We start from the raw sequence: 16,336 nt of genomic DNA, 5'->3' as shown, positions 1-16,336 counted from the left end.
TCCTTCATTCGGAATAGAAGCATCCACAAGAGAATCCAAACCAAGAAGAAGAAACTAGGAGAAATATTACAATCAGCCACCAGATGTACTTTCCTTATCCTTTTCTTTTCTTTTTTAGGTCTCCAGGAGGTATGATTGAAGGGACCCCACAGCTCCATGGAAATGCATGGAAAGTTTCCTCAGCTTGTTTTGCACCTGTTAGAGTTCCTCTGTTAGACCCATGTAACATCAACCAAGAAAACAGTAAGCCTTCGGATGAAGATATAACCTTGGGGGATTCTTCTGGGCATTAGCAACATGTTGGGGCTGAGCACTAACTGGGTGGTGAATTTCAATTCTGTTTTTCTATAACCACAATCAAAACAATTGCTTCTACATACACTTACTGTGTTATATTACTAATACACTAAGAATTTAAAAAAATCTTAATGTTCCTTTCTTGAAAATAAGCCCTTTGAAAAGACCACTGGGGGAAAATGGCTGCTTTTAATTTACTTCATACTCATACATTTGTCCATTTTGTGTATTCAAGAGTGTATTATTCACCTCCGACCCTCTCAGAATGCTCTGATACCATCTTGTACATTCACAGTTGGAAAATGTCAGTCCTAGGAGACCTGCCATATTCCAACTGTGGTTCCATTGTATTACAGCCAAATGTACAAATACCTGGCTGTGTCTCTTTCTTGCCATCAGATAACAGGTCCAGGCTCAGAGTGTAAATAATGGAGAAATAAGCCAGTCAGCAAGGACTCTGTGACCTCAGCAAGCAGTGTGAGATCTAGGATGCAGCAAAGTGAAGTTGTTTTATCTCAGTGCTCCAATTTGGAACGTCTGGGCAACCCACAAGCCAAGAATGTCTGGCTATCCTTCCCTTAAAGGAAAGGCTGAGGATGTAAATAAACACTGCACATTTGGCTTTAAATGGGATTTTTAGGCTCTTCATAGAGTCATTTGGTGTAAAATGTGTATTAGATATTGTATGTGTATATACATATATTTACATATACTTTTAACTTATTCTTTCATTTGTGGAGCATAAATATGTTCCTGTGGTTTGCTTCTAATATGTTGGTAACATTGACTGCAAATCAAGAAGGAAGCCCATCTATTTTGCTATGGACTTTGTAATGCTGTTTCGCGGATGTTTTTATGGAGTTCTATATGTCCAGTATGGACCTACAAAACAGGATAGTGGAAAGAATGGCAGGCTACAAATTGAGTTCCAAAGATCATAGATAGAGCCAGAAGGGAATTCAGAGGTCATACAGTCCAACACTCTCATTTTTGTTGTTGTGGGGCCATTCAGGGATGTCCAATTCTTCATGACCCCATGAAGTATGCATGGAGTCTTCTTGGCAAAGATACTGGAATGGTTTGCTATTTCTTTCTCCATTGTGTTCCCATTTTGCAGATGAAGACCTAAAGCAAAGAAAGGTCTTCCTGATGCTAGGCCCAGCAAAAATCCACTGTACCACCTAGCTGCCCATGAAGACTTTGTCACACCCACTAATATAGGTATAACCCAAAGCTCAGTATTAGTCCTCCTTTCTGTCTACTCCTTGTTAGCTGCCACAGGTTCAATAACCAACCTTAGACTGATCATTCCCAGATCTATGTATTGAACCCTAGTCTCTGTTCTGAACTTCAGTTTGCCATTACCAACTGTCCACTGGATATCTTGATTTGACTGTCCTATAGACACCTCAAACTGGACACATCCCAGACTAACTCATTACCTTCTACTCTGCTCCAACTCGCTGTCTACCTAATTTTCTTGCTACTGTCTAAGGCACCCCCATCTTTGTGGTCACCCAGATTAGCAGCTTCCTTCCCAACTCTACTCTCACCCACTTCCCATAGTCAATTACTTCCTAAACCCCATCATTTCTATCTGCACCACATTTTTCACATACACCCCCTCCTCACCCTGATCACTCTTCATACGTACTGTGGCCAATAGCCTTCTTTTTGGTGTTACATGCCTCCCCCGACTCCAGCTGCCAAAGCATTTTTTAAAAGTATTCATCTGATAACATCACTCTCCTATTTAATGGATTTATTGTCAAACAAGAATGACATATCAATTCCTGTTATAAGAAACATTGTTATTAAAAAAACCTCCAGGTAACATAAAAATGCTCAAACTGTGAGTTCACTAGTGAATATTTAACATAACAAAATTTTAATACTTAATATGCAAATTTTTATATTTAATATTATAAATGTGACAAATATATTCAATATAACATATTTAAAACAAAAGCATTCAGGTCTGCCCTTGAAATATTTTTTAATGGGAAGAGACCTAGTTTAATCAATCAATTGATGAAATGACTTAATTCAGTTTGCTATAACAAACATTTATAAAGAGCCTACTATGTTCAAGAGGGCAGCTAGGTGGCTCATCTTCCTTAGTTCAAATATGGCCTTAGATACTTACTAGAGGTGTGACCCTGGGCAAGTCACTTAATAATGTTTGCCTCAATTTCTTCATCTGTCAAATGAGCTAGAGAAGGAAATGGCAAACCATTCCAGTATCTCTGCCAAAAAAATTCCAAATGGGGTCACAAAGAGTGGGACACAACTAAAATGACTGAACAACAAAAACAATGTGCAAGACTCTGTGCTAGGGATACAAAGACAGAAAACAGTACCTGACTGGAATGAGCTTACTTTCTCCTGAGGGGTAAATGACATGGAGGAGTGTGCCAGTGAATGTTTAACAACCACCTCCCCCCACCAAAACATGCATGACACAGTTTTAAATTTTATCTGGATTGTTAACAATTTCCTATCACTTTTTAAAATCTAGACAAAACAATCAATCAAGTCCTGATTTGTAGTATTTGCGAATTTCCGAGGTGTAAATGCTCATAGTGGAAATTTAACAATCTGCTCTCTCAAGTTGCTATGAAGCCATGACGTGATATAACACGCAGAGAGACGAGTAGATTCAGGCATATCCAAAGTAATAGAAAGCAATTTTAAAGGGGAAAGGACACTAAAAAATGGAGGAAAGGAGAAGTGCTTTGCATAGGAGGTGCTTTGAAAGAAACTAGAGACTAGGAAGGAATGTTCTGTTTCCTGGTTTACAAGAGTTTTGAAAAAGGATTCATTCTTTCCTAGTTGGCTATGCTGCCCACTGTGATGTCATCAACCAAGAGCTCTTTGCTCTATGCCACGATGCCGTCAGTCCGGGATTGTACTATCAGCTCTGCCGTTTTGATGCGTGCAAGTGTGGAAGCAGCTGTTTATGTAATGCCCTGGGGCACTACGCCTATGTCTGTAGCAAGCATGGCATTTTCATTGATTTCCGGTCTCATGTCTCCTTCTGTGGTGAGCATTCCTTTTCTCAAAATTGGAAAGGGTGTCAGAGAAAGCCAGTACATTTTGGTCAACTGTGTGTTAAGGAAAGGTATGGTGTATTTACTTGTCTGTTCCTTTATGTAATGGAACTGAAAAAAAGGGAATTTAAACTTCTTGTCCCTATAATTGCAAATGAACAAAGGGGCCCAATATTGAAATCATAATAGTTGCATCGGTTATGATAGATAACTTAAAGTTATTTCACAAATCAAATTTGTCATGGGTAAGTTTTCTTAAATCTCACACTAGTCATAACAGGATCTTAATAAAATTTAGCAAAATCAGGGAGGGAGAGTTTCCAGTAGGTAGGGGCTCAAGAGCCAATTCTGATTAACCAACTGCACTCCTAAGACTAACAAAATGACCACCCAAATAGGGAGAGACCTAAGGGATACGATCACAGATTCAAGAGTGAGAAGAGACCTCTGCAGCCATCTTGTCAGACTCACACATGAAAGAAATCCTGGCTGCAACTTATCTGACAAGTGGTCATTCATCCCTCACTTGAAGACTTCCGAGAAGGCGGAAACCATCATCTATCAAGGCAGCACATTACATTTCTTAACTAATTGTTAGGAAATTTTCTCTGACAACAAGTCTAAATTTGCTGTTGCAGCTTCTAAACTCTGCTTCTGCTTCAAACAGAACGCATCCAGCTCCCCTTCCCCATCATTGCCGTGCAAATACTTGAACACAGCTTTGAAGGCACCCCAGAATCTTCTTTCTCCTGACAAAACATCCCTAGTTCATTCAACCTGATTTATATAAATGACATTGACTTAAAGCCCTTCCTCATTGTGGTTCCCCTCCTCTGGCCACTTTCAAGCTTACCAACTCCCTTCTTAAGCTCTTATGCCCATGATGCTCATGATGAGGTTTGAGGCAGGCAGAATACAGGTGGAGTATCACTTCCTCAGTCTTGGAAGTCATACCTCCTAATACAGTCCAAGATTACATAATTTTTTTTACATCTTCTCAGGGGTTTGGAGTCCACTAAAATCCTCAAATCTTTTTTAGAGAAAGTTCCATCTAACCATATCCTCCTTCCCATCTCCTAGTAGCCAACTTAAATTTTTGTGCCAGTACAATTCTCAACATGTATCCCTATTGGATTTCATCTTCTTCAATTCTAAGCAATTGTTGTAGCCTGGAAGAGATTTTCAGATCCTGACTCTGTCATCCAATGTATTAGCTATCTCTTCCATCTGTGTCATCTCTAAATTTGATGAACAGCAGAGGGCCAATGTCAGATGCCTGGGGTACTCAACTTGAGATCTCCTGCTAAGTTGAACCATTAATAATTACCGTTTGAGTCTGGACATCCAACAGGGACACATCTAACTGTATTGCTGTGTAGTGTACATCTTTTTATCTGCTTCCCAAGAATAACATGAGAAACTTTATCAAAAAGCTTTGCTAAAATTTAATTAAACTGTACCCATAGTGTTCCTCTCACCTACCAATTCAGTCATTCTATCAGAAAAGCATTAAGTTTAGTCTAGTATGACCTATTCTTGATGAAGCATTAAGTCTTTTGTACTCACTGCATCCCCTTGGATAAATTTACTAATTTTTCTTAAATGATCCATTCTGAAATTTTCTCAGTAATTGCAGTCAGGCTCATTGAACAACAGCTTAGCAACTTCATTCCCACCCCAACCCACCTACCGTTATTGATTTCCTTTTCCAATCTTATGAAACTTCTCCTATTTCCTACTTTTTCAGATATCATTGAGAGTTGCACTCAATGCAATTCATTGCACAGTTTTCCCTCATTTCCATTCTGGTTGAGATTTCAAGTGTTCTTGTTTTTAAATACTACTTGTCTATATTCATATTGCAACTCTAACCAACTGGTTTAAATATGACAACCTCATTCCATTTCCTTTCATTAGTCTCAAGTTTTATATTTTCCTTAATCTTCCTTAATCGTGTTTATCTTGCAACATTAGGCAGGTCCCAGAAATAGCATCTGGACTTAGAGATTTTCCTTCTTCAAATGTATCTCAATTTTTCCTGAATTTCTCTTCCTTGAACTCTTCTGACCTTTTTCACTATTTCTTAACATGTACAGAATTTCCTCTTTATTTGGCTTAAATACTTTTTTATTTTCATATTCCTTCTCCCACAGAACAAAATTACCCAAAAGAAAAAGGCTGCTCACTTCTCTAAGAACCATAGAGAGCTTACCACTTCCACCATACTCCCTTTAAAGCCAGACAGATTAATTGACCACCAGGGTGGGCATGGGAAGTCCCAGCACCTGGACTTTTTTAGTGAATGGGAAAAAGTTAATGGCTAGCTATGCCAACTGGTGACTAAAGAACAATAGGGAGAAAGGTAGAGAAACGGGATCATTTTGGAACTTCATAGAATGCCTGCAGTGATAGAAAACTTAATCAATGAGTAGAGAATGAAAGGAGTGGAGGTGATTTTAGTTGGAAACTACATGACTAACATTGACAAGTTTAAAAATTATGGTAAGAAGGATAATGTCCACAGTTATTTACCTCCATGGAAAAACAAAACAAGAAGGCAAGTTACAGTGACAAGAAACTTACTTAGAAATTAAGAAGAATTTGATTGTCTAAGTAACTAAACTGTAAAACAGGCTCCCAAAGAAGGTCGTGGAATCTCCATCCCCGGAAATGTTTCGAAAAACAAATTGCTAACATCTGCCCCAGTGGCTTCATTATAGCCTTAAAGCTAGGCAGGAGGCAGAAGATTCAGATAGATGAACTTCTGAGGTCCTTCCACTTCCAGGAATCCAGAGTTTTCATGTGCATATTGATGCTAATTATTTCTGACATTCGTATTTCACATTGATCAAAGGTACACAAAGCACTAGAGAATGTTTCCAGTCTCTACAGAGACTGGAATAGCTGTAGAAATAGCTCATGAATGATGATGCTTTCTCCTCAGCTGTGGTCTGCCAGAAAGGCATGTTATACCATCCCTGTTCATCTTTCTGCCGTCACTCCTGTGCCTCTCTTTCCTCCATGGAGATCTGTGATGATGATTGTGTTGAAGGCTGTAATTGTCCAGAAGGCAAATACTTTGACGAAGCAATTAATTTTTGTGTGCCCATGTAAGTCTTAAAAGCATCCTGTATGATCTCTTTCTATATCCCTCAGAAAACAAAACGGTTCCACAGGCTTTTGGGCTTAGTTCTGTTTATCCTCCTCAGTTTTATTTGATTTCCTTTTACAAATTCTTTTTTAGTGGGTTAAAATTACATCTTCATCCTAAGGTTTGTTTCTACCTGCACCTGCAAAGTAGAGGTCAACAGTGACAAATGGTTAAGTGTAATGGAATTTTTGTTTCTGACACTCAGCATTTCCCTTAAAAGACTTTATCAGGATAATATCAGAAGCTCACATCTCTATAGTCCTTGTTATTTGGAGCTAGCTAGGATAGGAAAACTTATGCTTACAAGAAAGTTACTAAGTTAAACTTTGGGAGTGGTGGGGTGGAGGGGTGGGGCTGGACCTGTGATCTCATTGGTAGAGGGAATTCTCAATGAACAAACTGCCTATGTCAGTTCATATCAGCAATTGCTGTACAAGTCATAGTTTTAGAGCATTTAGGTGACTTGTCCAGGGTCATAAACACAGCTAGTTGTGTGCTAGTGGAGGGACCTAAACTTAGATCTTCTTAGATCCATGGCCAGCTTTCTACCCACTGTCTCAATGCTTCTCAGATATAATTTATTGATATTAAAATAAATATCAATTTATTTGATCATCACCCTGTGGCTGTCTCATAATGAACAATTAAGAATTTAGCCATCCTGGTTCTGACTTTCTTCTCCTCTTTTCTTTGCAAATAATCTTAAATTTGAGATTTATTTGAGATTTGGTAAGACCTTGCTCTTAGCCTATAGCAAACAAAGTCCACCATGGTCCTCATTTCCTTCCTAAACTTCGATATAGCAATCTCAAAGTCGCATCAGGAGTTGTTCAAGTTCAGGCTGATTGCAATAGCCTGGGAAAGTCAGGGTTTATATTGGGAGCTGGAATTCCTCTTGATATCCACCAATCTTAGACCGGTCAAAGGCAAGCTAGATCAGAATATAAATAGGTGGGTAAAATGCCTTTGGTGATCAGTGGTCGCACTTGCTGGGCCCATCAGGAATTCTATTCCAGCTCTTTCTATATGCTTTCCTTCTCCCTCTGGGTAAAGGTGTCCATGCTAACCAAGCAATGTCAGTGCATTATGGTCTACAAACTGTTGTCCTTACAATAACTGTGGATGGAGGTAGTTTAAGCACTGTTTTTTCAATTTCACTAACTCTGAGAGGGTTAAGTGACTTGTCCCTCCCAGATTTAACTCCTTGACATCCTAACTACTACTGTTATTTTTGTGAGCCTAGAAAGAATTGGTGCTGAGTTTGGAATCTAGACCTTCGTATTTAAAGTCCAATTGTGTTTTAGTTTAACACATAGGCAAAAAGCCTATCCTAGTCATCTTTTAAAAAATTTCCCCTTGAAAAGCAGCTTTTTCTGTACAATCTGTGGCCTAAATGAAAAAGACATTTAAGTTTTATTTTGAAAAGAAAATCATTCAAAGTTGTCTTCAAAAAGTACTCCTTATATAAACTCTCTTTGCTTTTTTGTTAATAGAATCATGTAATAATGCCCACCTTAAAATGTAAAGAAAAATTACTCCTATCATATACAATTTTGAGATCTTGTTTATTATCTCCCATTTCTTTATGAGTTATTAATTTTAAAACATTGGTTTTTACAGATTTAGCTGCCATTGCCTTTATAGAGGCAGTCAATATCAACCTGGAGAGCTTGTAGCCACACCAACTGGCTTATGGTATGTTTCTGATATGGGGTTTGTGCTTAGTATGTTATTAACACTCAGGATACACATTTTGGTAATGTGACAATTTAAAAAATTAATCTGAATCATAAAAAAAATATAGGAGGCATTGTGTATATCAATCAGCCTTTGGTGAGAAATCCATGGGATTTGTACTTTTTGTTAAAAGGGGGATTTACGTTCATTCTGCACAAGTAGGACTTGTAGTGAGAAGGTGAAACTCAACTGGTGTGAGAAACTGAATATTTTTCATGATAAGGCTGTTCCTAATCAACACCATTACCCTGTGGCCAACCTTTTTCCAATGAGAAATGTAGAACTTAGCCATCCTGGCTCTCTCTCTCTCCCTTCCCTTCCCTTCCCTTCCCTTCCCTTCCCTTCCCTTCCCTTCCCTTCCCTTCCCTTCCCTTCCCTTCCCTTCCCTTCCCTTCCCTTCCCTTCCCTTCCCTTCCCTTCCCTTCCCTTCTTTCTTCTCTTCTCTTCTCTTCTCTTCTCTTCTCTTCTCTTCTCTTCTCTTCTCTTCTCTTCTCTTCTCTTCTCTTCTCTTCTCTTCTCTTTTCTTCTTCTTCTTCTTCTTCTTCTTCTTCTTCTTCTTCTTCTTCTTCTTCTTCTTCTTCTTCTTCTTCTTCTTCTCTCACATCCATTGCTGGCCTTATATTTGAAGCATTTACTATTGCTAGGACCTGCTGATTAGCTTATGCTCTGATGGCATAGCTTTTGAGAGCCCATGGTCACCTCTGTACTAAAATGAGGCTACAGGAAAGGATCATGGGGTCAGCCTCTATAGTTTGGTCGAATGACCCTGAGTCTTATTACTTGCTGAAAACTGAGGTATAGGATTTCACCCTCATACCTGTAGACATCTAGTTCTGGAACATTTGAGAGTTTTTGAAATACAAAAAAAAAGATTGGTTTGAGTTATGATTCTTGTAACGATCATTTATTTGCTTCTATTAGTCAGTGTTTAAATGGGACAGTGAAATGTGCTGAGCCTTCCCCCGCTACCGTTGGTGAGTCATAGAAATAGTCTTTCCTCTGGACCAGACTGTCATTTTACTGTTTAGTTTAAACATGGCAATTGTAGCCTTGATGGCAATCATGTGTTCAATTCAACAGTATTGCTTTTGCACCTACTCTGTGTAAGAGAAGGGACAGAGACCAGATTTTCGACTAAAGATCTGGATTCAAGTCCCGGTTCTGTCATGGGGTGGCTCTCTTACTTGGGCAAGTCTGTTAGCCTTTCTGTGGCTCAGACAATTATTATGGAACAGTTACACATTTGTAGCGTCTGAGTTTCTTTACTGGAAGTTTCTTCTCTCCACCTGCACTCCAGGAACCTACTTATAGAGAGGGAGTAGAAGGGAGGGAGACACTTCTACAGACACTTTCACATTTATTCTGCCAGAGGGACAAAGTGCTTTCACTTAGTTTGATGGTCAGAAAGAGTGCTGGTGGTAAAATGCTTTGTGGATCTTCCCCCATCCCCAAAGGAGTGGTAATGGTGGTTCTCATTTGCAAGGCTAATTCACATCTACCAAAGAGTTAAATATTTTAAATTTAGAGTCAATCAACTGCATTTTTGACACACTTACTATGCGCCAAGTACAGTGCTAGGTACTGGGAATGCAAAGCCAGAAATAAAATATTCGCAGCCCTCAAGGAGCTTACCTTTTATTGGGGGTAGACATCTACTTAAAGTCCTTCCAAGATTTATATGAAATAAAAACAAGGTAATATTGGGGCATGGGAAGGGGAGGCCCTAGCACCTGGGGGGATTAGGATTCATAGGGTTTTATTTATGTGTTGTTTGTTGTTACTGTCATTTTCAGTCATGTACAGCTCTTTGTGACCCCATTTGAGGTTTTCTTGGCAAAGATACTAGAGTGGTTTGCCATTTACCTCTCCAGTTCATTTTACAAATGAGGAAACTGAGGCAGACAAATGACTTGCCTAGGGTCACACAGTAAGTATCTGATGCCAGATTTGAACCCAAGTCTTCCTGACTTCTGGCCTGGCATTCTATCCACTGCATCACCTAGCTGTCCCTTCATTTATGTAGGACCACATTAATCTGGTAGCCATACCCAAGATGTCTAGCTTATGCATGAATTTCATATCTTACAGAAATTTGCCACAACCACCAGCTCTATTCTCCACATATGTAAAAGGTGCATACACAATTATTATAATACAGTTAGCGAGTAAATGTTAATATTGTTGTTATTATTAGGTGACTTGTTGTGTTTGTCCTTCATTCTCGAGGAAGACCATGACATCATGGAAATGATGACATGACTTGCAGTTGACTTTGATTTGAGTGAGGGAGGGCTGTGCGAGGTCACCAGCCTCACTTTCTCCTCCAGAGCCATCAGAGTCCAGTGGCCTGATATTTATCAGGATGACTGGAGATGACCCAGGATGCGATGGGAGACCCTGGCCCTTTTAGGCTAAGGTTTTTTCAGGTGCTCACTGTGAGTGAGGTAAAGCCCATTCAATGAATAGGCCTCTTTAAGAATTTATTAGGTGGCAGGTAACAGTGAAAAGAATGCTGGATCTGAATCAGGAAGAACTAAATTCAAATCCTGCACCAAACACTTAATGAGTCATGTGACCCTGGGCAAGCCTGCTCATTCTTCGTGTCCTCATCCGTAATAATAGCACCTACCTCACAGAATCATTGTGAGGATCAAATGGGAAGCCATGCTTAAAGCACTTTGTAAACCTTAAAGTACTATGTAAATGCTAGCTGTTATCTTTATTATTGTTAATAAAATTCATAGACATGGAATTAGAATGGTTCTGTGAAATCTCCTGAGTAATAATTAGCCAAGGGTCTTATTGCTATTTTTATGGACACATCTAAAACACAAATGTACACTTTCGTGTGATTATTTACCTGCAAATTACATGAAGTTAATTATATCTAATCTATGTTTTATCTCTGAAGTTCATATATGCCCAGAAGGAAAACGCTATTTTGACTGCAAATTTCCTGACCCAGAATTACCATCAGCTGGTGTGAACTGTGAGACCACGTGTGTAAACTTGGCCATGAACTTCACCTGTACCCCATCTCCACCTTGTGCAAGTGGCTGTATTTGTCCCCCAGGGTAAGCTGTTTTTTGCAGAGTTTGAAGATTTAGTGTTTGTCAAAAAGAGACCTCAAGCCAAGGGGCTGGATCTGAACTATTTTTTTAAAGGGACCTTTACTTAGTGAAAATAATACCATTCAAGGTTGCTTTTTGCAGTTGATCGTTGGCAGCTAAGATACTATTGATTTATTAATTTAATGAGTTATCAAGTATGCATCTGACTTTGTGATGTTATGTGGTCCAGGAGATAGAATGTTAAGCCTGAAATCAGGAAATCATGGGTTGGAACCATACTTTGATGCTTTCTCTGTGTAAGCACTACCTTATGTAAATTGTAGTAGCTGAAAAAAATATTTTTTGTGGTTTTGAGTCTTTTCAGTCATGGCTGACTCAATTTGAGCTTTTCTTGGCAAAGAACTATTTGCTACTTCTTTCTCCAACTCATTTTACAAATGAAGAAACTGAGGCAAATGAAGTTAAGTGATTTGCCTGGGATCTCATAGCTAGTAAATGTCCAAGGCTGGATTTGAACTCAGGTCCTCCTGACTCTAGGACTCCACTGCACCATTTTGCTGCCCTTTTATTTTGTATTTACTATGTATATACTTTGTAGTTATTCAAGTTGGCTTCTTTTATTGAATTCAAGCTCCTTGAGGGCATAGACTACTTCATTTTGGTCTTTATATCTCTAGTGCAGTGTCTGACATAAAGAAGGTGCTTGTTGATTGATTTAACGAATGATTATGTGACCTACATCTCTTACCTCCTCTGGGCTTGAGTTTCCTCCTCTGTAAACCAGGGATAAGACTATTCTTATGCTTGCTCACAGGGTTGTTGTTGGGCTCAAATGAGTTATTATGTGTAAAATATTTTTGAATATTTAAGGTATTACATAAATGTCAATTATTATTATTTCAATACTGAAATTACAGGTGGAAACTCTTTCCAGTTATTCCACTGACTTGACTGAAGTTTTGAGATACTATCCCAAATTTGGAATTGGCCACCTTCCATCTGCAAAGGCCTGACAACCATTGATATTTCAGGCATCCTTTTTTCAGCAGGCTGTTCTAATGTGGCTGTTCTGCTCTGTTTTAAGGAGTTCTTAGAAAGAAGTCTATGATTTACATGGCAGCACTTATTGCTTTTTGTTCCCTCAAATTAATTTCATGACAGAAGGACCTCATTCATGGTGGGAAATCTTCCGGAGGCTTATTCCTTTTCTGTAAGGTACCCACACTCAGAGGTGTATTCTGAGAGTGAGTAGAGAGATGGTCCTCTGAAGGCAGCCTTCTCAAGGCAAATGGGTCATTCAGTCTTAATAGGCACGCACATTCAGAGACATAACTGGGTTGTAGCTCTTCTGAGCTGTTAGTGAGAAAAGGAAAGGCCCTGTAGTTTATTTACCAAGTAAGAGACAATGGTATAAATGAACTAAATCTAGATGTGAAGGAAATCCAAGTGATTTGGGATGGGTTCCTGTCTCTTGTCAAAAGAGCTATGTCTGGTATGGACAAAGTAGGTTATGAAGAACAACTACCCATCTATGAGGATGGAAACAGTGACTGGAGGAAATCAGGTCACAGACACAAGGACTTGGAAAGGGCAAAGGCAGCAAGGATTCCATTTTAAGAGGAAAAGAATCATCAGTGTTTATAAAGCTGCATTTTTCATGACTTTTTTTTTCTTTTGAACTGGACTTGTGATTTCATTATTTGTCAGGAGCTTCTCATGAGGGACTTCTTCTATCAATGCTCCTTCTCTGCTTGGAGCACTTAGGTTAAGTAATTTGTCTAGGATCACACAGCCTATAGTATACCACTCATTGTTTCTTAAAAAGTTTTATTAAAGCTTTTTAAAAAGCATCATTGTGACTTTAATTGACAAGCATTTATTAATCACCTATTATGTGTTTGGCACTGTAACCATGGAGACAAAGATGAAATAGTCCTGGATCTTTAGGAATCCTGAGCTTCATTACTTAAGCATTACAGCAGACCTATGACCTTCTCTATGTGGCTATTGCATTCGGTGATTCGAATCACAACTCCTCTATTCCTTCCTCTCCACTGCATCCTCCAAGAAAACCTTTCAAAAAAATGAATCAACAGTGAATACTCAACAGAAGCTAAGTAACATGAAATTATAGTAAATAGGGTTTCCATAAGGTCACAGATCAAGAGCTAGAAGGCCTAGGGGTCATCTGGTCTAGCTCTAATTTTATTCATAAAGATGCTGAGGTTTAGAGAGGTTAATTAACTATGGGTACTCTGCTAGTCAGTGTTTAGATTGGGATTTGAACTTAGGTCTTCCTGACTCTGACTCCGACACTCTCCACTGTAACTCCCTGGTGTTATGACTTCCTTTCATATTCAGAAGCTCTAGTTTAGGAATGGAGAAAGCATATGGTAGGAGTGGTCTAGGGTTGGGCAGCAGAAGTAGAAGGGGGCAAGGGTAGAGGGCCCTATGTTGAACTGGTTGATGAAAGGGTCAAGACTGAATTGAGGAAAGTGAGACAAGATTGTTGTTGTTTGTCCTTCATTCTTGAAGAGGATCAATGACATGAGGAGAATGATGCCTTGACTTGCAAGTGAATTGGACTTAAATGAGGCAGGGCTGTGCAAAGTCAACAGCCTTATTCTCTCTTCCAGAGTCATGGGAGTCCAGTGGCAAAACATGGGTCAAGATGACTGGTGAATCAGAGTGATGGATGGGAAGGATGGTGAAGGTACCAGAGTTATAATGAGGTCAAGGAATATAAATCTATGTAAAGCATATTGCAAAACTTGAATTACTTTATAAATGTTAGTGATGATCAAGAGTAGTAAAGTATGGGATAAGGCTAGATAAAGAAGAGATTACTTGAAGCTGTGAAGTTTGTGGAAAGTTTCATGGAGGCCTTTTGTCATTTGAGGTGGATTGTAAAGAATGAACTAATTGTAAATGAATAGAGATGAGAAATCAGGAGGTAAGGGCAGCAGCATTTTCTTTCAAATAGGCTCATTGGGGGATGGCCTGGGAAGTTAATGGCTGTACTTCTTTTTTCACATTGCTTCTATGGGAAAATACGTTCTGAGTTCTGAACAGCTGAATAAAACCTTTTGGAAAATAATCTATCCTTAGTTTCTATCTATCCAGCCTTTAGTTTATGGAGAAAAAAGGTCTTGAATTTGGCAAAAAGGGGCCATTTGTCACCCTAGACTTCCAGTATCTTGCTGTGTCCTTATAAAAATCTGCTCTCAGGAAAGAATGTGAAAGTCATTCTCATTAAAGGGTAAAAGGACTCATCCCAGCTCTACTTCTCCCAGGAGGATTTTCATTTTAACTCAAGCCTGATATACTAAAGGAATGAAGCTGCTCAATTAGCAAGCAGATGGTGAGATTATTTTGGCCTTTTCCATCTCTCTAAAATCTTGCCATGTACTTAGTAAAGTTCTGGATTTGGAACCACAGGATCCGGGTTCAGATCCTAGTCCTATAGCAACTGGTATGACAAACAACTTAACCTCTCTGGGCCTCAGTTTCCTCAATTAAAAAATCAGGATTTTGGGTGACATGACCTCTTAGGTCCCTTCCAGCTCCCCATATGTGCTCCGATGTTCTTCTTCCTGGCTGGTCCCTGGTGATCTGTAAGAAGCCATGCATTGGATTTGGAGTGGGGGTTAGGGAAAGGATAGTAAGGAGAGAAGGAGTCAAGTATGGATTACTTTCTTTGGCATTTGGAAAATAAAATCAAGGAGAAACAGGCAAGGAGCTAGATTAGTTAGTAGAATCCAGAAAAATTTTTTTTTTCCAAGATGGTAGAGACAGGGTACTCAATCAAAGGCAGAGAGTAAGGTACTACCTGAAAAGGGAGGACAGGAAAAGACTTTTATACAGGGTACAACCTTCTTGTGACAAACGAAAAGTTTGAGAGCCATAGTTTCTGGGTGATTAATCATTTTATTAATTATGGCTACCAGATAATTAATACAATGGTCATTGACTTTCTCTCATAAACTAAAGACAATCATGGAGGCCCCTCAAGGCTTATATGCCCTAGGAAGAATAGTTGTTCCTGACAGGGGGAGATCAACTCTGATTGGTTAACAATTAATGAGAGAATGGATATTATAATGAGAGGTAGATCTATTCTAAGGAGAACCTGGGAGACGTGACTGATTGTGTCACTTTAGCTCATTTCTACCCCCCCTTTCCCCCAAGACAGTTTAGACAAAGGGATCTATCTCCACCCAAGGCTGCCTTAGTGGGACACAATAGGCTTGAATTCACCTAGATTAGATTCTCTTTGTAAGGTTTTCTACTTGAGTAGGATTTTACCTAAAATGGTTTAAGCAGGTATCCTGAGGGCAATCTCATTTATCAGCAATGTCCTTCAGAGACTGGCTGAATAACCTACAGGGATTTATTTCTGAATGAGGAGATAGAAAGGGAAAACCTTAATCTAAGTTAATAATTAGTGATTAACATATGAGAGAAATAATTATTTCTCTTATTCTTTTGAGATTGAGTTCTCCACTTCTCTATTGGATTCAATGGTGTTGAATCATATGTATTTTAGTATATTAAGGAAAAATAATTTTGACATACTATAAATATTTTAAGGCATTATTTTTAAAAATACCAAACCCTTCAAAGCTATTAAATTTTTTTTTTTAAGTGTAGCATCCCCTCAGGTACCTCTCCAGTTCAGAAGCCTCAGGTTTCCAAGATGGGAGGGGGGTGGGTGGTACAGCAACTACTCTGAAGTTCTAAGGTATAATCTATAGATCTGGGCTCCTACTATTGTAGTTTACAAGCCCCCACCAGTGTACTTTCTGTTAACAATCAGAAAGTAGAGCAATTAGCTCAAAAGGATTTATTTAGATGGACAGCTTCTAGACAGATGACAGACAGAGAGATGATTTATTATGCACTTACTATGTGTCAGATGGTGAAGGAAATGGCACACAACTTCAGTATCTTTGCCAAGAAAATCCCAAATGGGGTCACGAAGAGTCATGCACAACTGAAATGACTGAACAACAACAAAAATGTGCCAGGTG

General features: G+C 39.0%; 1 protein-coding gene across 1 annotated transcript in view; it reads left to right on the top strand.

The window, feature by feature from the left end:
• Positions 1-16,336, top strand: part of OTOGL (otogelin like) — a 194,270-nt gene that overhangs the window by 48,573 nt on the left and 129,361 nt on the right. Inside the window, exons 18-23 of the mRNA XM_036761187.1 lie at positions 119-243; positions 3,130-3,339; positions 6,292-6,457; positions 8,119-8,193; positions 9,157-9,209; positions 11,147-11,309. Of these exons, the coding sequence (XP_036617082.1) occupies positions 119-243; positions 3,130-3,339; positions 6,292-6,457; positions 8,119-8,193; positions 9,157-9,209; positions 11,147-11,309 (792 nt within the window). The remainder of the gene's footprint in view (positions 1-118; positions 244-3,129; positions 3,340-6,291; positions 6,458-8,118; positions 8,194-9,156; positions 9,210-11,146; positions 11,310-16,336) is intronic.

This window comes from Trichosurus vulpecula, chromosome 5 (genome assembly GCF_011100635.1).
Source record: "Trichosurus vulpecula isolate mTriVul1 chromosome 5, mTriVul1.pri, whole genome shotgun sequence".
Taxonomy (NCBI): domain Eukaryota; kingdom Metazoa; phylum Chordata; class Mammalia; order Diprotodontia; family Phalangeridae; genus Trichosurus; species Trichosurus vulpecula.
This window is presented reverse-complemented; position numbering and strand designations above follow the sequence as displayed.